This window comes from Natrix helvetica (assembly GCF_964273705.1).
Source record: "Natrix helvetica genome assembly, chromosome: 11".
NCBI lineage: Eukaryota > Metazoa > Chordata > Lepidosauria > Squamata > Natricidae > Natrix > Natrix helvetica.
In genome coordinates this window covers 1,545,951-1,571,295 of record NC_138562.1, presented here as the reverse complement: position 1 = coordinate 1,571,295, position 25,345 = coordinate 1,545,951, and the positions used below count along the sequence as shown (strand labels likewise).

General features: G+C 41.8%; 1 protein-coding gene across 1 annotated transcript in view; it reads right to left on the bottom strand.

Annotated features, from left to right (window-relative positions):
- LOC309397898 (vascular endothelial growth factor receptor kdr-like) overlaps positions 1–25,345 on the bottom strand; it is a 182,905-nt gene that overhangs the window by 39,975 nt on the left and 117,585 nt on the right. The window contains exons 12-20 of the mRNA XM_081964323.1: positions 16,029–16,089; positions 15,012–15,123; positions 13,457–13,750; positions 12,606–12,752; positions 10,605–10,730; positions 10,302–10,408; positions 9,049–9,184; positions 5,725–5,829; positions 787–903 (exon numbers count right to left, since the gene is read on the bottom strand). Of these exons, the coding sequence (XP_081820449.1) occupies positions 787–903; positions 5,725–5,829; positions 9,049–9,184; positions 10,302–10,408; positions 10,605–10,730; positions 12,606–12,752; positions 13,457–13,750; positions 15,012–15,123; positions 16,029–16,089 (1,205 nt within the window). The remainder of the gene's footprint in view (positions 1–786; positions 904–5,724; positions 5,830–9,048; positions 9,185–10,301; positions 10,409–10,604; positions 10,731–12,605; positions 12,753–13,456; positions 13,751–15,011; positions 15,124–16,028; positions 16,090–25,345) is intronic.

Here is a 25,345-nt window from a genome sequence, read left to right as displayed (position 1 = left end):
ATTCAGGTACAATGGGCCTCATAAATACTTTATGAATGCTTTATAAACAGCGGGGGCTGCATTTTTATGGAGTTGTGTTCTGCTTGAGATTTTCTGACAGAAAGGTTGGTTATGTGTGTGTTTATGTGTGTGCAGCAGGGAAAATAGGCTTGCCTCAAAATACTTGCAGTTACTTAGTTCTACTAAATCTTTCAACTTCAGCTTCTTTGGGAGGATCCAGAATGAATTATTTTAATCCTAGATACAGTTTTGCTTTCCAGTACAGAAAATGCAGAAGGCAATCTATTTTGCCGGAACTGGGCAAAATCTTGATATATATCCAGGCCGTTACAACACGAAACAACGACGGACACACAGCCAGCACCAATCAGCACCAATCTACCAATCATGATACAACCACACAACCAATCATTCCACTTACTGAAACAAAGCCAGCAGTCCACACACCCCCACCAAGATTTATAGAAAGACGGCAGCTCCAACCACGCTTTAAGCCCAAAACCCAGTCCTGACTATCTCAATGTTGAATCATCCTTCCATCCTTCCAAGATAGGTAAAATATGGACCCAGATTATTGGGGGCAAGATGCTGACATTTGTAAACAACTATGGAGTGGTATATAAGTCTAAGTACTATTGCTATAAGAAAGGAGGAGGAGTGCTTTGGATATGTTCATTGCTTTGAGTTATTTGTAAAAAATAATAAAGGCAGGATAGAAATAAAAATAATATGAAAGTGTGGGGTTTTGTCTCAAGTTACAGAACCAAGGAATCAGCAAACACTCACCTCCAGGCTTGGTACAAGCCCCCAGTAGGTTGACCACATTTAGATGATGTCCAATGTGGATCAGGATCTTCAGTTCCGACATCAGAGCCTTGCACTCATTAGTCGTTGCACACTCTGCTTGAGAAAGAACACACAAGCATCTTTACACCACAGGATATCAGCAACGGGAAGAGTCAGATCCTGTTTATGTTTGAAAGGGAAGCAAACACCGCCATGGGAAAAAACAAAGTACACCCTGATCTCTTCTAGGCTCTCTGTGTATTATTTCTCATCAGATAAGACACAATTTCCTGCCCTGATCTTCTCAAAGGTTCTTATCTGCAAGGAGAAGTTGAGCTGTTTTGGAAAACCTTTTTTGCTCCCAATTTCCTGCTAGGATAGCACAGTAGAATGTTGACCATTCGTGAACAATGGAAGTTCTAAAAGCTAAACACTTTTTGTCCTCTAGAGGTCAACATAACATTGGAAATAATCTGGATGGATGGAGATACCCAAAACATTTAGACCAAAGGAGAGACTTGGTTTTAGAGGCTGTCTTGAAGATCAGGATGATCTCCAGGACAGCCTAGATCACTCCAGGAGATCAGAACAATCAACCATTCGCAAGGTGGATTAAGATTCAATCTTGACCAAAAGGGACACCAACTTCATTCATTGCTTGAATTTTATTCATTATTGCTAATGCAGTCCCATAATGGTTTACACTTACAGTTTGGCTTCTCTTCATTTACTCTTGAATGAAATTTCCTTCATTGCATTCCATTGACATAATTAATTTTCTTTCTTCTCCATTCAAGTCTACAGTTCAGTACTATCATCCAGAAGAACTTTGGGGTTCCATACATGACTTTGAAAAGCTAAATGCAGACTCAAGAACTGAAGTTGGGTATGTCCACTAGCAAGATATGGTCATAACAGTGAAACTTAATTAATCAAAGGAATTTGTGTAGGGTTTACTCCTATACATGATAATAAAATTGAGTTGCTAACTGATTGAATATGATAATGGAAAGATAATTAAATAAAGGTTAAAATATATGGAATAGGGGCAAATATGCAACTGTTATGGGGAGAATGTAACTCAGTCTACATCTGGCCCAAAAATAGGTTGGGAGGGGGTAAAAATGCAATTACTATATATGTATACTTCTTTTTTTTCTCTCGTTTAAAAAAGAAAGAGGAAGATATAGGTTAAAATTAAATATGTATACTGAAAAGGAATTATAAATACCATCAACATAAAATGGAGGAGAGAAGCCACTTAGAATTAAGAGAAACCTCCTAACAATGAAAACAATTAACCTGTGGAACAGCTGGCCTTCAGAAGTTCTGGGCTCCATCACAGGAGGCTTTTAAGAAGAGAATGGGCAGGCATTTGTCTGGAATGGTCCAGGGTCTCCTGTACTAAAAAGACCTCCAAGGTCCTTTCCAACTTTGTTATTCTGTTTTGCTCCCTTGATTTCTGGCACGTTTCTTTAACTCTGTCTCATCCTCTTTATCTCTTTTTCTCTTCAGATGTTTCTCCTTGTCTTTCTCCTTCTCTCCATGCAGGAAGCTTGAACAAATGGTTCATTTTTTCACTTGTAGAGAAAATTGCTTACTTGAAAATGGCCTTTGAAATTACACCAAAAGCAGGCTGAACTCAGGCTGAGCAGTGCACCAATTATACACCTGTTCTTGGATTTAAAATATTCTAAATAATTCTGGCAACATAATCCCACAATAACTCAGTTTCTCACAATAAGGATTGTTCATACCAATGACTTCCAGGAAGGAGCTAGAGAGAACTGTTGTTGAGAACTACTATATTTTCTTTGGAAACATTTCTCAAACAATTCACATATTTGGCAAGTTGTAGGATGACATTTTCCAGAGTGTACTTCCATGTGGGATGATCCAAAGCATGCAGAAAAATGTGGGACAGACCCTTGAAAACAGTACTAAAGAAAGAATAGTGGCTATTCCTGATGCTCTTGAAAAGAAAGTTGGATGTTCAAAGTAATTTGGATCATACATAAAAGGACAACAGAGTAAGAGAGTTGAAAGAGACTTTGGGGGGTCTTCTAGTCCAACACTCTGGTCAAGCAGGAAACCCAATGCCATTCCAGACAAATGGCTATTCAGACTCTTAAAAGCCTCCACCACTTCTGAAGGCAAGGTGTTCCACTGATGAATTATTCTGACTGTCGGGAAATTTCTCCTTAGTTCTAGGTTGCTTCTCTCTTCGTTCAGTTGCCATCCATTGCTTCTTGCCCTGCCTTCAGGTGCTTTGGAGAATAGCTTGACTCCCTCTTCTTTGTGGCAGCCTCTTAGTTATTGGATATTGGATAAGGATGAGCAGATGACTGACCAAAAGTTGTGCTAACATCTAGAAGTTTTGTATTGTGAAGCAAAAGTGGCTTCACAACAAAATATAAGATTTTGCAGTGATGAAAGAAATCGGTCCAGCCCTCATCTAGTCAGACAAAACTCCACAATATATTTTAAAACCTACTATTCCAAGCAATTAATATGCGAAGTGGTGTATTTATTCATCAAGTATCTGTAGAGAGAACTGGTATGTAAATGTCATTAGTTGATACCAGATGGCCCAAACCTTGTCACTGGAAAGAAAATAAATTTATGTTGGCAAGGTTTGTGTTCCTCATCCTTAGCACAATTCCTTTCTGATTTCTTTAAATACTTAAATGTTAAGGTATTTAGACTACTAGAAATTCATCCATATTAGTAGAAAAGATACCTTTGACTGATCATCTATCACTCATTGTATGGGATGCTTCCATGCTAAGCTAGATTTCTTTACAAGGTCTCCTTCCTTGGGCAGGATTTGGACTAGAAGATCTCCAGGATCTCTTCCAGGTTCCAGCCCTCTGATCAGGTGATTTGTCATTAATTGATTTAATTTGTTTATCTCTCTGGCATTGAACCCCTTTCAGTCATTAAGAAACAAGATTATATATATATTCCAGCTTCACTCGGTTTGCTGAATCTCTCTGTATGTTAATGGAGTATGTTGGAAATGAGGGAATACCTCTGATTAGCTGAACATATTTATAGCATCTAATCTGGTGTTTCTCAGTTTTGGCAGCTTGAAGACGTGTGGACTTCAAAGCCCAGATGGGAGTTGAAGTCCACACTCTTTAGGTTGCCAGGGTTGAGAAACATTGATTTAATCTCTGGAATGCCAGAAACTAAACTTGGATCTTGTGCATGCAGAACCTGCTCATGTGTTTTGGGCAGAGAGAGTCCTCCTGTGCCTTCTAGAGAAGCTCTACCCATAGTCATCTCTGGTGGCCATTCAACAAGGTACTTCATGTTGCCCTTCTGGAGGCTGGCCTGTACAGGACATCTCTAACATGGCAATGCTGTTTCATCATGTCAGAAATTCAAAGCTAGAGGTTTCAGAGTCATAAATAGACTCAGGATCAGTTTCAATGCAGATGCTCTGGAGGTTTCAGCACCTGGCTGAGAGCAATACAATAAATCTTGAACCCAAGTCTACATGGATGCCATTATGGTACCTGGCATCATGTCACCTGCCTTCACGTTATTTACATGTTGGGTTGGGAATAGGCAAAAAGCCACAAGTTGCGGCAATAGAAGGGGGAAACTATACCAGTGGATGCTCTTAAATGGAGACCATGTTTAGGGGGCTTTCGTGGCATGATTGTCATGATGAGGAGCCTTGGTTGTTTCTAGGAAGGCTACAGGGTGGATGAGTCCAGTCTCAAAATATTTAATAAGAGCAAACTGCCTCCCTGGGATGATGTCTTCCTGACCCGCCTCCTTCTCTGTAGGCTCCTTCAATTGAAGCATCAACATAACAGAACAACAGAGTTGGAAGGGACCTTTGAGGTCTTCTAGTCCAACTCAAGCAGGAGACCCTATAACCATTCCAGAGAAAAGGCTGTCCAGTCTCTTCTTAACAGCCTCCAGTGATGAAGCATCCACAACCTCTGAAGGCAAGGAATTCCATTGGTTAATTGTTTTCACTGTTAGAAAATATCGAAATATCTTCTTAGTTCTAGGTTGCTTCTCTCCTTTCCAACCATTGTTCCTTGTCCTGCCTTCTGGTGCTTTGGAGAACAGGCTGACCCCCCCGTCTTTGCAGAAGCCCTTCAAACATTGGAACACCCCTGTCACGGCACCCCTTCAGCCACCCAGCGTGTTTGTTTAAGAGAAGATCTTGCGCAGGTTCCAAAACACAGCCGTAAATTCTTTTTAAACTTTACCCCAGTGAAAGTAACGGAAAACCTGGGCTGAAGAGATTTTTGGCATAAATGTGAGAGAAGGTGATAAGCTACTGAAATTGCTTTGAAGGAGGAAGTCATTTCCTTGAATATCTTTTTTTCTTTATGTGTCTTTTCCTTTCCCCCTTTCTTCTCTCTGCACTTTTTCTTTATTTTTTCTTAGTTTGAGTTAGTTTTTTATCTTTGTATTTTTATACTGCAATAAAAATTCCAGGAAAGGAGAATATTTGTAGCTCAGGGTTGAAGCCCTTGAGAGGTCCTTGGTGGTCTCTGATCTTGGTTGTTTTCTTGCAGATGTTTCACGACCCAGTTAGGTAACACCATCAGCTCTAAGGTTGACTAGCTGACTAGCACCGATGATGTTGACCGGTGTGGGTGATAAAACGTCTGCAAGAAAACAACTAAGTTCACAATGCAGTAAAAGTTATTATTAAAAAACGAAAGCCACTGAAAAACAATACAGCCAAATCAGGCAGGATGCTCAGGGACATAACGATAGGCACCAAAGTACCACAGGCCATATTGCCCATCCCACTCCAGAGTTACCGCAAGGGAGAGGGGAGAGTAATGAAAGGAAGGCCCTCCTTCCTTATTCAATTTCCAACTGCAATGTTTCTGAAACTTCTGCAGTGACACAACCAGGTTTGGGTTACAGAAGGAACTGTTGAGGAGTCTGAGAGAAGTGTACCTTTAAGCATTTTAACAGCCACTGTTTTGCAGGTTGAAGATTTATCTATGCCAAAAGCAGATGCTTCCACCACTTTGCCAAAAGCACCATGACCCAGAGTTTTACCTAGAGAAGCAAGAGGAGAGAGTGAGCCAGGCAGCACCCACAACACCAGGCATGGAAGGGAAGCGGGGCGGGGGGGGGGGGGGCTGGGACAAAGACTCACTGGGGCCAACTCGCCATGAGACGCTGCCACATGGCCAACTCTCTGCGGAACAAGAGTTACACCAAGATTGAAGCAGTGATGAAACATAACCATTAAAGAAAGGGTGCCAAAGGAGAGACGAAATGAAATGTGAATGACAACAATTAAAACATATTTTTAAATCGAATTATTTAATTGTCCTGTGGCGAGTTATCTCATAGCAAGTTGGCTGTGGTGAGTGGCCGCAGTTGGGTTGCCCCATTCCAAAGCAAAGTTGGGTCCCGCAAGACCAAAGGAGGGTCCTGCTTTCAACACTCCGGTTCTAGCATGAAAGAAGCCGGTTCTGCAAAAACAGGCCTGCAAAGCGAAAGAGATTCCTCTTGTTCCGCTTGCTTTGCACAATTCATTGCTTCTTCCCCCACTCTCTGTTTTGACGCATTGATTCTCGCTTCTGCAGAAATAACCCTTGACATTTTTTTTCTGAAGATGTCTCACTTTCAAATATAAATCTCTAATCATGCTAGGGAAAAGAAAATCATCCTTGTTTATTCAAAGACGGAAGGAAGGAAACATTGTGATATAAACATCATTAAGATGTAAACATCATAATATCCAGGCATGACTTGCCTTTGTTCCTTTTTTTCATTACTCTATATTTTAATTTTGAGATTGTGTTGATCATTCCCTGCTGTTGCATGCATTTTAATAGGTTGCATAATAAAATGTGTTTTTTTTTAAAAATGAAGATGATTATTTGATTGTGGAAGCCAACAACACGGCAGGATGCTCTCCCCAAAATTTCTTAGTCAAAAAAATCCTTTGACTATTCAAAGGATTCAAACCTTCTTTTTGAAGGTTCATCAGCATAATTTTGTAAGTAAACAGTGATTTTTTTTCCAGAAAAGGAAGGGAGGGAGGAAGCTCAGAAAAATGGTTCTGCTCACAAGAGCCCAGCCTGTACTTCCTTTGGATTTGCAAAGAATTGCCATATTGCCATATAAATTGCATGCAAGAGAATCTATTTGGTTTTTTTGAAAACTATCAGAGTCCCGATAAGCATAGAGCAGAAAGTCTGCATCACATTCTAGAACATATGTATAAACATATGAAATAATACAAAACACAGGGAGAAAAAGAAACAAAATCAAAGGTTCATACATTTCAGGGAACATAAAAAACAGAATCATTTCCAGAATCCAGAAAAGCTTGCAAAATTGTGCATTGCTAAAAAGTTTTGCATGCAACCCTCAACCTTTATTATTCAGTTAAATAATTTTGCTTTTAGTCCTCCACTTCTTCCTCCTACCAAAGATTGGTAATCAGGTAGATTCTAGATTGTTTTCACATCCATTGGGAAATTCGTGGGCCAAATATTAAACTATTAAGGAAGCTTAACAATGGGAAAGTATTATAGCAAGCTGACATTTCATTGAGAAGTAGTGGATTTTCTAAGAATAAAGACTGTGGGAATGGATAAAATCCCAGGATTAATCTTTGTGTTACAATTAGTGAACCGCAAATGATTGAAAAATGATTCGTAGCCTTTTGCACTCTGCAGAATATTATGGGATTTGGAGATACCTCATAAAAACTTTATGGCCCATATCAGCTTCTCTCAGGCTGGCAAGTAGGACCTTTGATTTATGAATACATGAATTGTTCACCATGGGTAACAGACCGAATTTGTGCTTGAAACAGAAAACAGATTGGACTCACTAAAATTACATTAAGAAAAAGAGAAGTGGGCAATGAGGGCAGGTAGAACAGGTAGTCCTCGACTTATGACCAAAATTCAGTCCAGAATTACAGTCATTGATCATGTGAGCATTCCTGATTATTTTTTCAGAAGCCACTAAGCAAATGCCACAGTTGTTAAGTGAATGTTGCTGTTATTAAGCAAGCCTGTTTTCCTCAATGGATGCTTTTTACCCGAAACCAAAAGTAAAAGCTTTTTCATGGCAAAAAAATTGAAAATCATGGTCATGTGACCAAGAGATGCTGCAAATAGCCATTGGCAATCACATGACTGTAGTGTGGGGTGGAGGTGGGTTCGACCAGAACTTCCAAATTGAGTGATAAGTAGTTCTGGGAAGATCTGTCATAGCTTTGAACAGGCTCTAAGCAACTGCTTGTTCAAGGAGGGACTACCTGCATGAAATAGATAGGTCGTTTCTCACACTTAGACCCTTACAACTTCCCCACGGACACACGAACCAAATTTGTATGCTTGGCAACTGACTCATACTTATGACGGTTGCAGTGTCCCGGGGTCATGTGATCCCCTTTTGCCACCTTCTGGCAAGCAAAGTCAACGGGGAAGCCAGCTTCACTTCACAACCATGTTCCTACATAACAACTGCCATGATTCATTTAACAACAGTGGGAAGGAAGGTTGTAAAATGGGGCAAAATTCACTTAACAAATGTTTCACTTTACAACAGAAATGTTGGGCTCAATTGTGGTTGTAAGTTGAGGACCACCCATACCTTGTCATATCTATCTTATTCTCCCTGACAATGCTTAGGTTTAGAAGGGAGCATGGAAAGCAATTGTATTCTGTTTCCTTCAAAGCAGAGATGGGCTCTAACAAACCTAGTTAAGGTTCTGCATGAAGCTGAAGACAGAGACAGATGACACCGTCTCTTTCAGATATTTTGAGATGACAATTCCCATCATCATGCATGCAAAACATCTGGAAGTCATCTGGCTGACCCCCCCTCCGGTAAACAATGGATCCAAATCTTTATCACTGTGCCGAATCCAATGACGTACAAATGGGCTATTAGCTGTCAAATCCATCCCAGATGTGCTCAGCTACAACTGCAAATTGCCAGCCAGCAGAGTCATTAGGAATGCTTGGAAGGGGGACTTAGGCAGCAATCCAGTAGTAGTCAAGGTCGGGTCGAGGACAACCCGCCCGGGCCAACTCACTGAGGCCAACTCTCTCTGGGACCACTTGACCCAGGACAAGAGTCATTCTACGTACATTTTGAATACTTCCATTGAATTGCTCAATCGCCCCCCAGGGAGTGGTCGGGGGTAAGTTGGCTGTGGCGAGTTGGTCATGCCAAGTTGTCTTATTCCATTCAAGGTCACCCCCCACCCCCCCCAACAGAGGAGCCTGCCTAGGTGCCACATACCCAGCCGCAGCCGATCCCTTGGGAACTCCCATTTGTTGCTGTCGTAAGGAAGACGTTCGCACTGCTCATCCAGGGGCATCTCCTCTGGGTCCATTATGATGGACAAATACCCAGTTTTAATATCGGTGGCATCCGGCTGAAAGAAAAAAAGAAACCCCCTAAGATCAGAATTGGAAGAAGGTGGATGGAGCTGATGAACACAGAAGGAGGTGAGAAGACAGAAGCTTCATTCCTGCGAAGGTTTGAACAAAGGTGCCCCTTCTTCCTCCTAAAGAAGCATGAAAACCACCTTCTGCTCTTTTTATAGGTGTGTGGATGTATAAATCCTGTATGGGCTTGCAATCTCTAGCAAGTTAAATGGATTTCCAGGCAACTGGACAGGTTGGCCATTTATTCCAGCTCTGCTTGGACTTTCACTTTCACTCTGCTGTTGACACAGCCAGCAACCGATTGAACAAGGATTAGGAAAATGAGTCCCTGCCAATCTACTAAGCAAGGAGAGCTCAGAAATGACAGAGGTGTAAAATTCACATTTGGGAGATGATTCTCTTCCAATCTCTTCCAACTCTCTTGTACCCCCATGGTATTACGGTTGGGCAAAACTTTCAGAAGTGGTACAGGCGGTCCTTGACTTACGACTACAATTGAACTCAAAATTTCTGTTGCTGAGATATATTTTAAGTGAATTTTGTCCCATTTTACGACTTTTCTTGCCACAGTTATTAAGTGAATCACTGCAATTGTTAAATTTAATAACATGGTTGTTGAGTGAATCTGGCTTCCTTTTGACTTTGCTGGTCAGAAGGTCACAAAAGGGGATCACATGACCCCAGGACAATGCAACCATCATAAATATGAGTCGCTTGCCAAGCGTTTGAATTTTGATATATTGTATTCATGGGGATACTGTAATGGTTGAAAATGTGAAAAATGATCATGTCACTTTTTTCAGTACCGTTGTAACTTTTGAATGGCCACTAATTGAACTGTCTACAGGATACCTGTACTTTCAAAAATGTGAGAGATGGATAAACTACCTCTGTTTCAATCATCAAAGTAGCCATCTCTTTTTTCCCCAGGAATCGCAGGATTTAGAAGCTGCCTCCAGCTGCCTCTGCACTAAACAGCTGTAGGTGAATGAAGACTTTTCTCTGTCATTTGTGGCACTATAGAAATTGACTACCAAATAGCTTTAGTTCTTTCAGTGTTTAAAGTGATTCATTTGTAAGCCTAAAGCATGAGGATCACCTTACTTTTCTGAGTTTCCGGATGAAGAGGGTCAGAAGGAGCCAAAAGAGAGTGGCTGCTAAACCAGTGCAAACCAAGATGATAACTTCTATGTTGGATTTTTCTTCAGAGCCTGAAAAAGACACAGAAAGATTTCCACTCAAGATCCATTGAGCCTAACCTAACCCACCACTCCATCAAGCTTCACTTGCGATAAACTGTAACTGTGTTTGATAGATTTTGGTTGTTTAACAACAGTTAAAAGTGATAGGCTTTGCAGTCCCAGCATAAACTGTTGGAGACAAACCATACCATCTTGCGCCTCTCACCTTCTATTCTAATAAACGCCCGGGTGCTGTCTTGACCCATCTCGTTGATCGCTTGGCATTCATACTGACCCTCATCATCCTTTTTCACTCGTTCAATCACCAAAGTGTTGTTTTCCATGGAAATTCCTGGAGGAAGGAAGGGGATGGTTGGCAGAGGGGGAGGAAGGAGGATTATTTTCAATGCATCATGCATCAGAAAGTATTCTCGCCCCCCTGAGAAATTGGTGCTGGGATCGCTTGGCCCCATTATGGAGCATCAGGAAAAAGAAGCCTTTGTGTGTGCGTGTAGACAGTCAAGATAGTGTCCACAACTACAACCTTGGTGGCTACTTTGAGGATTTTTAAAATCTCCTTGTGGAGGCCTCTGATAGAGAGAGAGCCAAGGACAGGTAAGGGTCCCTTCATTTGAAACCAATCAGCAGCCCCCCTGGCCCAATTTTATTTGTGCTGAAAGCAGGGTCTCTCCAAGATTTCAGGGAAAGACCCTCTTTTACATTTTGGCATTTCTGAAAGTCGGTTTTTGAGGAACTGAAAGCTAGCGTGGCGTTTTGTGTCCCTGTTGTTCTGTACAGATAATCCTCAGCATACAAACTTTCATTTAGTGACCATTCGAAGCTATAATGTCACTGGAAAGTGTTTTTCTCACTTCACAAACATCCCCATGGTCAAGCGATCCAAATTCAGACGCTGAAAATTCATGAGCTGCAGTGGCGCAGAGGTTAGAGCGCAGTACTGCAGGCTGCTTCTGCTGATCACCGGCTGCCAGCAGCTTGGCAGTTCGGATCTCATCGGCTGAAGGTTGACTCAGCCTTCCCTCCTTCTGAGGTGGGTAAAATGAGGACCCAGATTGTTAGGGGAAGATGCTGACTCTGTAAACCACTTAAACGGGGCTGTAAAACACTGTAAAGTGGAATATACGGTAAGTCTAAATGCTATTGCTACTGCTTGGCCACTGGTTCATAGTTATGACTGTTGCGGTGTCTTGGGGTCATGTGATCCCCTTTTACAACCTTCTGACAATGGAGAAATCAGAGTCAACTTATAACCGTGTTACTAGTTAACAATTGCAGTAATTTACTTAACAATTGTTGCAAGAAAGATTGTAAAATGGGGCAAAACTCACTGAATAACTGACTTGCTTAGCAAGAGAAATGTTGGGCTCAATTGTGGTCATAAGTCGAGGACTACCTGTGTTGCTTTGCACTGAAAGGGAATTCTAAGGCCTGCAACTTTGCTCTTGCCAGAGCAGTGAGCAGCTAGAGGTAGTTCAGTCCACATTCCTGGCTCTTGTCTTCCCAATCGCTGGGTGTTTTTATATAGGAGCAGGGGGAGGACTGTGAGGTCCCTGGTGCTTTCTGACCTTGGTTGTTTGCTTGGGTTTCATTACCCAAGTAGCTAACATCATCAGTGTGAGGGAGGATGGGATTTGCTTCAGTTGCCAAGTGCTCAAATCGCAATTTCGTGACTGCAAGGGTGCTAGGATGGCAGGAACTCCAAGGACCAGTTGGAATCAGTATTTGTTCAGCACCACTGTGACTTTGAGCAATTGCTGAACGAATGGTTGCAATTCAACAACCACCTGGAGATGGCGGAATGTAGCCTGGAGATTCCCAGGAGGGAGGGGCTGCATTCCAGAGGATGAAGTGACAACAAAGTCTAGGTAGAGAGTTGTTTGAGGCAAAGAGAGCCAAGTTGGCTCCTTCCTAGATGTTCTCAGAATATCTCTTTAATGATGCGAGTAGTTTGCTTTAGCTGGGCAAGATTCTATCTACAGATGAGGAAGAAAAAAAGAAAGTGCCCAGAAGAAGGAACTCTACATGTCTGTCTTGGATTTTGGGGCCTGACACTGTACTTTCTCCTGCTATATTGGGAACGGAACTTGGGACCTTGAAAACGACATCCTCCCTACTTATCCCGGATTCCCCATTTTCCAAGAGGCCACCTGTGACCTTAACCGAAAGAAAGAAGGAAGAGTAGCAGCACTTATCTCAGAAGGCTCACCTGAAGCAGGGGCGATGCGGTGGCCATTTTTCAGCCAAGCAATATCAGGTTTTGGGATCCCGTTGACTTTGCACTCCAGAACAATGGTGCCACTCACATTAACCTCCAAGTCGGTAAAGTTCTCCATAATGTAAGGCACTGTCTTAACTGCAAACAAGGGGAAAATGACATATTTTAATACCAAAAGTACTGCACTTCTGTGGTCACTGAGGCAACCCTGAACAAAAGAAAATAAGAAAATTATAAAGATCAAATCAACTCAGCTTGGACACCACAAGTATTTAAAAGTAAATGTTGGCTAGAAGAAAAATGTAAATTGTTAATATGGAGATGGACAAGATCCATCAATTCCATCAAAGGTCAATTTTCCAAAGGCTGCCCCTTTGTTTAAATAGGAATATTGCCAAAATTGTACCTGCATATAAGTTGGAATATTGCCAGAATTGCCTTGTTTGGCATTTTTCAACGCTGTAACTCAAAACTGTTCATAAATAAGTCCATATTATAGAAATGTAAGAAAAAGGGGTCCTCAAATTTGTCAACTTTATGACTATGGACTTCAAGTGCCAGAATTCCTCATCCAGCATGGCTGCTTGAGGAATTCTGGGGATTGAAGTCGACAAGTCTTAAAAGTTGCCAAGTTTGGAGCCCATGTGTTAGAGCAGAGCTTCTCAACTTTGGCAACTTTAAGATGTGTGGACTTCAACTCCCAGAATTCCCCAGCCAGAATGCAGGGAGTTGAAGTCCATATATCTTAAAGTTTCCCAGGTTGGGAAATACTGTATTAGAGAAAAGTATAGGCCACATGGCGGCCAAGAGCATGATGAGACAGATGTTGCCACCCTTCTTACATTTTATGCTCAGCATGGTACTTTTCTCCAGTTGCTTGGTGCGGTTGTGGTAGCTTGACGCTCGGCACTTGTAAAGCCCTGCGTGAGCCTGGGAGACATTATGGATGTCCAGCACTAAGGAGATGGAATAGTTGTCCACCTTCTTCTGGGTGAGAGCTGTGGGGACTTCCTGCAAGGTGGGGTCGTACCAGGTGAGGTGATCATAAAGATACTTGGAGCATTTGCAGGTCATCTGGATGTGGCTGGTCACAATAGCTGTCATTTGGGAGTCTGCCTCCAGGCTGGATTGCATGTCTGCAAGAAAGACGAGAGAGAAGCAGACCAATCATTTGGAACTGAGTATATGGAGGACTTCCTGATTTCCACCCCTGAGGAGAAGGCTGAAAAATACACGTAGACCACCATTGAGCCCAAAATGTAGGTTATTCGGTGAAATATTTGCTAAGTGAGCTTTGCCCCATTTTACGACCTTTCTTGACACACAGCTATTAAGCAAATCATTGCAGTTGTTAAGTTAATAACCTGGTTGTTAAGTGAATCTGGCTTCCCCATTGACTTTGCTTGTCAGAAGGTCACAAAGGGGCTCACATGTCCTTGGGACCCAGCAACCATCATAAATATGAACCAGTTGCCAAGCATCTGAATTTTGATTCAGACTGCAAAGGTTGTAACTGTGAAAAATGGTCGTAAGTCAAATTTTGTAATGTGTAAGTTGAGGAGTACCTGTACAGTGCATGGTTGGAGAAAGTTGTGGGCACTTCAACAGAATTGTGACAATTAAGGATTTAGGGTTAGGGTTAGTGATTTAGCATTGTGTGACTTCCAGTGGGGGGTCATAGGCTGGCTTTCAAGAGTCCCCAAACCAGAATGGGAGACCCTGAGCAAAGAGCGTCCCCCCCCTCTACAGAAGGGAAGGACTGAGAGCAGCATTGGATGATTGGAAAGACAGAGCTAACTTGCTTCTGCTCATACACATCAGAAATGCAGAAGCAGTTGTAAAATAGGGAGTGTTAATTCTGTGTGGGGTGGAGAGAAGGAGCAGAGGAAGAGGAAAGGAGAGGAGGAGAAGTAGAGGAGGGGAGAGAATAAGAAGAAGAGGAGATGAAGCGAAAGAGGAGGATGTTATCCATCCGTCCGTCCGTCCGTCCATCCGTCTGTCTGTCTATCTATCTTGAGTGGCACGCTAGCCTAGAGATGGAGCTCTTGCCTCACAATCAAGAGGCTGTGAGTTCGATCCTAGGTAGTGGCAGGTATTTCTCTCTCTAGACGCAATGAATAATTGTTTGCTGCGAACTCCAAATAGGCATCAGGAAGGGTGTCCAGCCAGTAAACAGCCAAGCTCTGTTTGGTCTCCCTGACTGCACCCCAACGCAAGCAATTACAGGGTCATTAAAAGAAAAAAAAATCGGTTTGTCTGTAAAGGGGTTTTGATTGCATGATTATAGCCACCATCTTGCCTTTTTTGACCTCCTCCCCATGAAAATCATTGCAGGTTGCATCTTCTGAGCTTCCACCAGATATTTCCCGGCCTTTAGGGGTGATGCACCTTCTTTACCTGTGATATAGAACCTGATGCTCCTCTCTTCGGAGTCCAGCTTGTTGGTAGCCACACAGTAATAGATTCCGGAGATGTTGCTTGATGTCATGGTCAAAGTGCTTAAAACCTTCTAAAGGAAGAAGAGAAAGAAATTCTGAGGAAACATTTCCCTGTATCCACAAAAAGCTGCAGGGACATTGCTTGGTGACGTAGAACAAAACAGAGTTGGCCCTTCCCTTTGCTTGCAGTCAAGATCGATCGTAAAAAATATTTCAAACGCTGCAGATTATTCATGAATGAACTTGAAAAAGGTAATGGCACAAAGAGGGCATCAAATGGCTTATAGGAGCCGTGGTGGCCCAGTGGCTAGAATGCAATACTCCAGGCTGACTCTGTCCACTGTCAAGAGTTCAAACCTGACCGGCTCAAGGTTGATTCAGCCTTCCATCCAAATGAGGACCCAGATTGTTGGAGGCAAGAGGCTGACTCTGTAAACTGCTTAGAGAGGGCTGTGAAGTGGTATATAAGTCTACGGGCTATTGCTATTGTATAAACCTTAGTGATTGATTAAAACAAACTTATAACTTTCTTGGAGGAAATTAAAAACGCGAGTGGTTAGTATAAAAGTGGCTCTATTTTCTAAGAACTGGTAATACAGCTAGTCCTCAACTTACAACAGTTCATTTAATGACTCTCCAAAGTTACAATGGCACTGAGAAAATTGACAAATGATTGTTTTTCACATCACCTTCGCAGCATCTGCTTGGTCATGCGATCAAAATTCAGCTGCTTGGCAACGGACTCATATTTATGATGGTTGAGTATCCCGGGATCATGTGATCCCCTTTTATGACCTTCTGACAATCAGAATCAACTGGGAAGCCGGGTTCTCTTAACAACCGTGTTGCTAACTTAACGACTGCAATGATTCACTTAACAACTGTGGCAAGAAAAGTCTTAAAGCGGGGCAAAACTCCCTTAACTGTTTCACTTAATAACAGAAATTTTGGGCTCACTTGTGAAGTCAAGGACTACCTGTGTAAGATCTATTTCTAAAGTCTGCCCAGGGATTTTCTCTTGGGAGATTTCGCTCAAGCTATTAAAGAAAAGAGGGAAAAACCATGGAAGGATAAAAGGGTAGATTTCCTTGTAAGACAAATAGATGTTCATGCAGGAATTTTCACAACCCAAAGGCATGGACAGACTTGATTAGGGACAGACCAATTTTGTAACTAGGATGGCGCAACGCAGCAGCTTCTTACAGAGAAATCCATGTGGCCTTATTTTTGACATAATTAAGTTGGACTGATAAATGTCCTCTTTACCTGCATGTTGTGATTACAGTTTGTGAACAAGGTACAATTCAACTCAGAAGAAAAACTTCCAATAAGGGAAGTGGGAGCCTTTCCAACGAATCCCACCTACCACGGATCCCCCACAGGCTCCCTGCCCATCCTGATCTGGACCAGCGTTCTTGCCTTTACTTTGAAATAGGGTGAAAAAAGGTTGTGGGTGACTAAGAGGAAATGATAGATGCTGAAATATTATTTTTGTTCATGAATTCAGCTTTCCTAATTATTGAAGACAATGACAATATCAGGCTTGAACATATATAAACAGGTTTGCGTATGTATGTATGTATGTATGTATGTATGTATGTATGTATGTATGTATGTGGATTAGCAATGATTCTGTTTTAGCTTCCTAACCTCTCCCAGGAGCTTTGAGCTGTGGTCCTGGCAGCGCATTCCTGCTAGGTTTAACTTATAAAATGAATTAACCCAAGGCAAAATACTGACCTGAATCATATCGATGGGTTGAAATATTAGATCCTCTAAAAGTTTTATCACACAATCTGCTGCACCCATCTATCTAGAAGTCTTAACTTAAGTCTCCCTTAGGCTTTCAGTTTTTAACTCTCCTGTTATTTTTGGAGTGATGTTAATACTAAAGCCAAATGAGGTTAACTTCTATATGAAAGCATTCTACCTTGAGCAGCTGGCAACCATTCTTCCTTAAAAAAAAATCAGAAATAGTTGATAGGGATTGCCTTGGAAAATTTTCTCTTCTCCATGCTCCTACTTCTGGAGTTCCTGGAAGGGAAGAGCTGCTTTTTCTGGCTCTTATTCTCACCCAAACATGAAAGCAATTACACTTTAATCAGGGGAAAGGTTTTCTTCTTGTTAGGGTTCTGATGCAAAATGCAAAATGAAGATGAGTTCACATTGTAATGATTGATTCTGGCATAAGGCCATTATTTGTGGAAGTGTTTTCAATCTGGGATGGCAAATTCCAGTAGTTCTCACTTTGAAAAGGACTTGTCTCCATTTTGTAGAAAATGTTGGGTGGGTTTTTGTCATTCAGCCAGATTGTTGAAGTGGCAGTAGATGCCCAGAGAACTAAGCAGGAAAATGGCCCTTATCATCCTCTGAAAGGATGTAGACCCCAAGCCCACCCACTCAGATCGAGGAACAGCTTTATGGCAAGAGCTAACATTCTTGAGGGCACATAAGAACAAAATCAAAGCAAAAGATGGGGGAAGGAGACCACAGAACAAGGAATAACATCAAAGGAGGAGATGCCTAGAGGATCTGACTTCCCTTGTACTACCTGTTGGATCCTGAAAGGTTGAGAATCGGAGAGTCTAAATGTAAAACCAAGATGCTCAAGTGGAGAAACCTGGCAGATAACAACACACTATGTGAATAGACACAGAGCCTGGCCCATCTTCTGGTATGCCGGCTGCTACCAGAAAGATGTACCGGTAATTATCTATTTTTGGCCAATGACAAAACCCAGAAGGGGGTTTCATTCTGGCAGTTTAAAGTTTGCTCAAGAAGCAAGGAGGAGGATTATTGTTGGGGGGTCAGGTTTTTGAAAACAGCCACAAACTATGGCTATTTGCCCAGGTTATTTCAACACAAACTGTTTTTTCCTTTGGAGAATCCAGTTGATTTATTATATTTGACGGCCTAATGTTTCCTGCAAAATGTTGGACTGCATCTAAGACTCTCCCTTTCCTTGATTTTATCTTCACAGTGATCCTGTGAAGATTAGAGGGAAAGGAGGGGACTTCTTCTAGATCCCCTTCTAACTTCACACCTGAGAAGAGAGTTGGAATTGGTCATGGTCAGTAATAGTGATGGTCAACTTTTGTTTTAGCTGGGGAGCGCATATTTTGACTTGTTTTCCTGTTCTTGGAGCTACAGTTGATGCCACGATGCCCAGAAGGTGCATGGGCATGGGATCTTTAGCTTTTAACCTTCTCATGGGCTCTGGCACCTACAGCTGTGCGCCTTGGCTTACAACCACAACAACAGACGGCCCATCATATGTTCTCATCTGCTAGTTTTCCGTTCAGGCTTCTTGAGTTCAATCAGACTTACTGTATTTTTCAGAGTATAAGACGCAACTTTCCCCCCCTAAAAGACCATGGAAATGTTGGTGTATCTTATACACTGAATACAGCCATTTTTGGCTTCCTGAAGCACTGCCCCTGCATCCCATTTTTCACAAAAACATGGGCCATGTTTTTGCCTTCTCCCATCCCCCAGAAGCATTCTGCAGGCTTCAGCAGGGCTGGGGGAAGGGAAAAATGCCCCGTTTTAGTGAAAAATGGGGACATTTTTGCCTTCCCCCAGCCCTGCTGAAGCCTGCAGAGTGTTCCTGGGGGCCAGGGAGGACAAAAACATTTTTTCTTACTTATGGCACCTCTTCGAAATCTTGGTGCGTCGTATACACTGGTGCGTCTTATAGGCTGAAAAATACGGTACTTCCAAGTAAGTGCACAAGGGTTGCCTTCATCAAAGGAATTAGCTTTATATATCTGTGTCTCTATGTGGGTATTATAAACCACCCAGTTTGTTTATTACAAACTTCTCAGGAGTCCCTGATGGACTAGGATGTGTATGATGTACACATAATGCTAGACATGCCACCAGAAGGCAAAATCATGAAACTGCATCTCCCTTACTTTGGCCATGTCTTGCAGGGGAATTCCTGGAGGAAGCAATTATGTTTCATAGTAAAAGGAAACCAGGCCATCAAAGAACACGGTGGCTGGACACCATCAAAGTAGACACCAGCCACAAAAACTCAAAGAAGCAGTGCAAGATTGGAGGACGTAGGAAGACCTGGCCCGTAGAATTGCAAAGAGTTGGACATGACTAAACAGATAAGATCATCATCCTGCATGATGTAAAGTGGTGCAGTACCTGGGGACCATTCGTCCAAAATGCTCTTGTGAATGAGGGTCTGTGAACACACCTCCTCCCTATAACATCTGACTGCAGCTGTGTCCCTTTCTGGGGTTCTAGAGAGAAAGACATGGCTGCTTTGTGCTGTCCTCCCCTTGCACGCCCACGTGCAAAGAACTATTTTGAAGCTCCAGTTCAAAGAGCTGAACAGCCTTGGTAAGTACATAAATACAAATTTAAGTCATGTCACAGTGCAAAAATTCCCAGGAGATCAATTACTTCACAGCTCTTAAATCTGTACAGAGAAGGAGTTTGAAAGCATGCAGTATAAATAAGAAACAGCCATGCCTGTTTATTCCCAGGGTGACTTTATGATTAAAAAGAGAATAATTTATTATTGAAATGAGTGAGTGGGCCAATGTTATTTAATTTTGGCTTAGATTATTATTTCCTTGCCTTTTTGATAGTTCAAACTAACTATAACTATTTAGAGATAAATAAAGGCAAAACAGCTATCTGATTATGGATTGCCTAAGGCCAAGAAATGCTTTAATGGCTTATTTTAAATTTATCTGGACACTTAGTTCATTTGTAACTTTCTAAAATCAAAGTTTTAATTATCTGTTTGCTGTTTATTCCAAAAAGATGTTTACAATTTCTAGTTGAAACTTTCTTTCACTAAGGACTGAAGGAAACTCACTTGTTGTAGTCAGACTTTTGATTTAAAGTTTTCTAATAGCTGAAAAGCAGTTAACAAGCAAATTTCCAAAAGTGACTAGAAGTATAGTGGTACCTCAATGCTCAACTGTTTTGAAACTCATCAAATTTGGCACTAGGTGTATTTGGATGTGAACATTTTGTCCCAGTACTCATCATTTGTTTGGTACTTAACACACAAGCTAGAACCTGTCAGTGTTGGCTGCCTTGTGACTCACTATATTATTCCTTATGGGGGAAATTAGTTTGGTACTCATCATTTTTGGTACTCATTGTGCCTTCTGCAATCAATTAAGAATGAGTACTCCTGAGGTACCACTGCATGTGAACTGAGTTTCCTTTCAAACTGTGGTTTCATCAAGATGGCGGCTCTCTCATCCCCCAGAGCAATAAAACTTCCAGTGATGGCTGTCTTCAAGCAAAGCAGCAGTATGGAGCCTTTGTGAGCAATCTCAAGTCCCGTCCTGGTCCAGATAGACATTATCAAAGAAACATTCTATTTCCTGGCTGTTCATTCAATGTGGTTGTTGATTCCACTTTTTGAAGCCACTTTCGGCTTCCCATTTCTTCCTCCATATATTTTGGAATTAATTATAAGGAATTCTTCCCATGGAAAAATGCTTCTGTTTTGATTTTTTTTTTAAATGTAAGATTTGAAATATTGGACACTAGAGGGAACTAAAGATTACAATTAAAGGAAAAGAGCACAGAAACTTGATTTACAATTACAGAATGAGACAAAATATTTTAACATTAGATATGCTAAAGGTTATTTTTGAACAACGGACTCAAAAGTTAATTTTAATAGTGTCACTAGAGAGTTCTGCCTCTACGGAGAGATAAAAATGATAAGGAAGAGGGACATGTTCTACCTGGAAAGGTCGAGCCTCCTATCCTTACAGTGATGGGAATATAATTCGGATAGTTAGCAATCATCATGCATTCACAATGGTTGCAACATCCCAGGGTCACATGGTTGCCATGTGCAATCTTTGCACTAGCAAAATCAATGGGGAAGCCAGCAAGAAATCACAAGACTTGGTTACACGATATCTCGCTTAATGACTGTAGTAAACTAGGGTCATAAAAGTGGGTATGGCCATGTGATGCCTCACTTAATGACCACACCACTTGACAACAAATTTTGCAGTCCCTATTGTGGTCATAGGTTGAGGACCACCTATAAAAGCTTTCACAAATCATTTTGGGGCCAATGAAGGTTTAGTTCCAAATGTAAGAGTCCTTACACTGTCCTTGCCGGAGGTGCGTTGCTGCTGGTTCGCCCTTGACGCTTCTGGGCAGACCCACGAGCGAACTGGTAGTAAAATAAATTGCAACCCACCACTGGTCCTTGTACTGTATATATCATTTTGAAAAGAAAATACTAGGAAATATTTCAGTTTTGGTTCCCATTCTGTAAAGCCCGGCGGGTGGGTGGAGAAGATCCCCCTCCTTTTCAAATCCCCCCTTTCTTTCTCTGCATCTTCTTATTAGTCAGAGCCCCCCATGAGTTGGAATGAAGTGACCGAACACAGATATGTTTGCTTTTTCCCCTTTCCTGGCAAGTGGGCCTGCTTCCAAATAAAGTCTTATACTACAGCTACATTTTATTTTTAAGTAAGTTGCTAGGACCTTTGAGGGACACAGAGATATTTTTGTAAATAAAGTTATTTCTAGGGACTTGTGCTTGTGCTGTGGAATGAGCCAGTTTCCCATGGCTTTAATTAGGAGGGTCAAGCTAAATTCCAGAAGGCAGATGGCCTGGCCATGCAGGGGAGCTTTCTTAGAGAGTCAATCACAACGGACAGAAGGGTGAGAAAGCAATGGAGATCGTGGCTCAAAGATGTTGCTTAGACCCAACTCTTTTCTGGAAGCTGAAGCTGAGAATCTGGAGGCTGAAGCGTACAATGAATGGATGTGGGAACCAGATATGTCTTGTCTAATGAAGAGAAGGACTAGGGGGTGACATTCTAACAGGCTTCCAATATTTGTGGGGCTGTCACAAAAAAGAGGGAATCAACCTAGTCTTCAAAGCACCTGAAGGCAGGACAAGAAGTTGGAAGCTTACCAAAGAGAGATCCAAGAACTAAGGAGAAATTTCTTGACATTGAGAACAATTAATCAGTGGAATGGCTTACCACCAGAAGTTGGGAAGGCTCCATCACTGAAGAGACTAGACAGACATTTTTCTGGAAAGGTTTAGGGTCTCTTGCTTGAGCAATGAGTTGGATTAGAAGACCTCCAAAGTCCCTCCCAATTCTGTTATTCTTCTGGGCATCTGTATCAGCCTCAAAGGTAAGACAATATGCCCGAAAGCCCTTTGGAAGAATAACCTACATCATAACAGATAAGGCCCCATTTACAAGGAACTGAGTTGCTCTTAGCATTATTTTATTCTCAGTTTTGGTGAATCTGCTACCTGCAAAGTGGAGTCCTAGCCAGGAACAAAAATCAGGGCATTTGAAGACCCCACCTAAAGATTCCTCCTTCCTTGTCTGGGATGAATTTGTGGGCCCCGGGGGAAGCAGCTTTTGCATCTGTTAATCCCAACTGTAGAAGTTCTGATCAGCTCCCTAAATTATACTGCTTTTAACAAAGGATTCAAAGGATTCGGGATTTAACCTTTTAAAACTGAGTGAGTTCTAAAACTTAAACTCTTTTAATGAAATGATTATTATTGGCTGGATATAAATTGTAACAACAACAACAACGATGGTGATCTTACTGGCAACATTACAACGTGGCCGAGGTACATGTCCTGCCTTTTGTATCTTCTCATGACATGTTAAAACTGAATTAGTGGAAGGGTTCGCATGTCAGGGAACGCTAAAAGGAGGTCAACTGATCCAATCAGTTAACTCCTAAAGTGGCAGATTTAGCATTTTATGGCCATCTGGATTTTGCTTCCAGATCTGATAACTCCCAGTTGAACATCTGAATCGGGGTGACAAGAGCCGTGGTGGTGCAGTGGTTAGAATGCAGTACTGCAGACTAATTCTGCTGACTGCCAGTAGTTCGATCCTCACCGGCTCAAATTTGTGTTTTTCCCTGCCCACCTGGAAGTGGTCACTGTTCAGGGGAAAACTTTGGCAACCAGCAACATATTCCTTAGCAGCTGTTTTGCTTTGGTTTTGTTTTATTTTTTTGTTTTGTTTTGCTTTTGAAGTATCTATATTCCTACCAGCTGAAATGCGATCATGAGACTATAACATAACCTAAGTGATACCCTGGGAATTGCTCTCCGGCAGCTCTGCGATGCAAGAGGATGGGAGAGTTGAAAGAACACAAGGCACACGAGAAAGTGCCTGAGACTGAGCTAATCCCAACTCCAAACCACATTCCATTTAAGACTGGCTGTCAGAGTTCTGACATTTTTACTATTTAACTATTTTATCTAGCCTAACCAAACACCAATGAAAGTACTTTCTAGGCTATGGTGGGGATTGGTCTGTTTGATGAAAGATCTATTTTGGGTGGGAAGGAGGACTGCAGATGATAAGCTTAGGTTGCCTCTCCCACCACTAAATTGCTTGTAAAGTTGTAGAACATTGTCAGAAACATCTGGTTTCTCCAGATATCTACAAACTTGATTATAGCTTTATTAAAAGACCAGCTTCCCTAAAGAGGCTTAGTGGGAAGACACTTGGAATACAGGCCTAGGATACTTTGGCTGTATTCACTGAGAGATAAAATCCAGACTGCTCATGGAGGGAACATTGCAAGATGATGGGCACAGCTGTACAATTGAAGCGTTTCCTCTTTTAGACTTGCACTGGGTATCAGTTGTGATGCTGTGCCAGCCACCTTGCAGGCACTGGCACGCACATCTGCCCTTGATGGATACAATGATTAAAAAAAACATTTAAAAACAGGCCAGGATTAAAATCTGAAAATCTAAAAGGATGCAGTGTCCGCACCAGTTAAATTATGGTCTATTGCTAAAGATCAATTTAGTGTATTAACTATATCTTACAAAGAATACAGCTGTATTAAAACCAGAATGATGGCAAAAACCTGCTGAAGGGTACTCAATTAGAGGCCTTAAAATGTATTTTAGAGAGCGCAATGCCCTGCTGCATTCTGTCTGTCTGTCTGTCTGTGTGCTTGTGTGTGTGTGTTTGTGTAGCAAAAGTGTCAAGAGAAGAGAAAGGAAGAGAAGAGTTGGAAAGGTGTTTTGGAGGTTTTCTAGCCCAACTCTCTGCTCAAGCAGGAGATCCTATATTATTATGGACAAATGGCTGGCCAATCTCTTCTTTGAAACCTCCACTGATGGGGCACCTACAGCTTCTGGAGGCAAGTCGTTCCACTGATTAATCCTTCTCACTGTCAGGAAATTTATCCTTAGTTCCATCTTAGCTCTCTCTTTGATAAGCTTCCACCTTCTTCTCCTGCCCTTAGGTGCTTTGGAGAATAAATCCAACCAATCAATCAGAATAGAGCTGGAAGGGACTTTGGAGGCCCTCTAGTCCAACCCCCTGCTCTACCATTTCAGACAAGTGGCTTTCCAGTCTCTTCTTTAAAACCTCCAGTGATGGAGCTCCCACACCTTCTGATGGTAAATCGATGCCTTCTTCCCTGTGACAGTCCTTCAAGTATTCTGCTCTCACACCACCCCTTCTCTTCAATAGACTTTTTAATATGCATTACTATCAAAGAAGGAAGTTTTCACTTTTCATTTTAGGTGACAAGATGTATTTTCTTTCTTGGGTTCAGAAATGGTTAGGCTGCCAATTGAAAATTAACCTTTACAGGTCACCCATTACAAACTGCAGGTTTATGGAAATTTTATATGGCTATACGCCTATAGTCCTGTTAATTGTATAGACTTTTATGAGACTCTGGCTTTCACCTTCTCATTTTCCCTTGTTTTAGTCATGGCCATCTTGGACGTAGAAAAGGGCAACTCTACCTTCCCCAGGTCTCCATTGTTGTTCCTCTGCCTGTGAATTCTTCTTCCTGCTCTTCCATGGTTACTTCAAGGCACCCACAGCCTCCCTAGGGGTTTCTACCACCAATGAAGAGACCGAGCTTCTCAGATGAAACTCAACTAAAACTGGCCTTCATCTGACCTCAAGTGTACATTTGAAATTCTACACGTTCTATGGTGGTGGGTGCTCCATCACTGGAGATTTTTAAGATGAGACTGGACAGCCATTTGGCTGAAATGGCATAGGATCTTCTGTTTAAGCAGGGGGTGAACTAGAAGGCTCCAAGGTTCCTTCCAATTCTCCTTCTGTTATAATCTTCCTAGAGCCTTTTCTTAAATGTACTGAGCTCAGTAACTTCTGGAAATCACTTTATCTGGCCTAGATGCTGATGGCTATTAACAAACTCTTGACTTAAAATCCCACCAAAACATTCCTTCTATCCTCGTTTCTATAATAAATATCTAAAAACTTGTATTTGTATCCTGCAGGGAGAGATGCTACCATTCTCCCA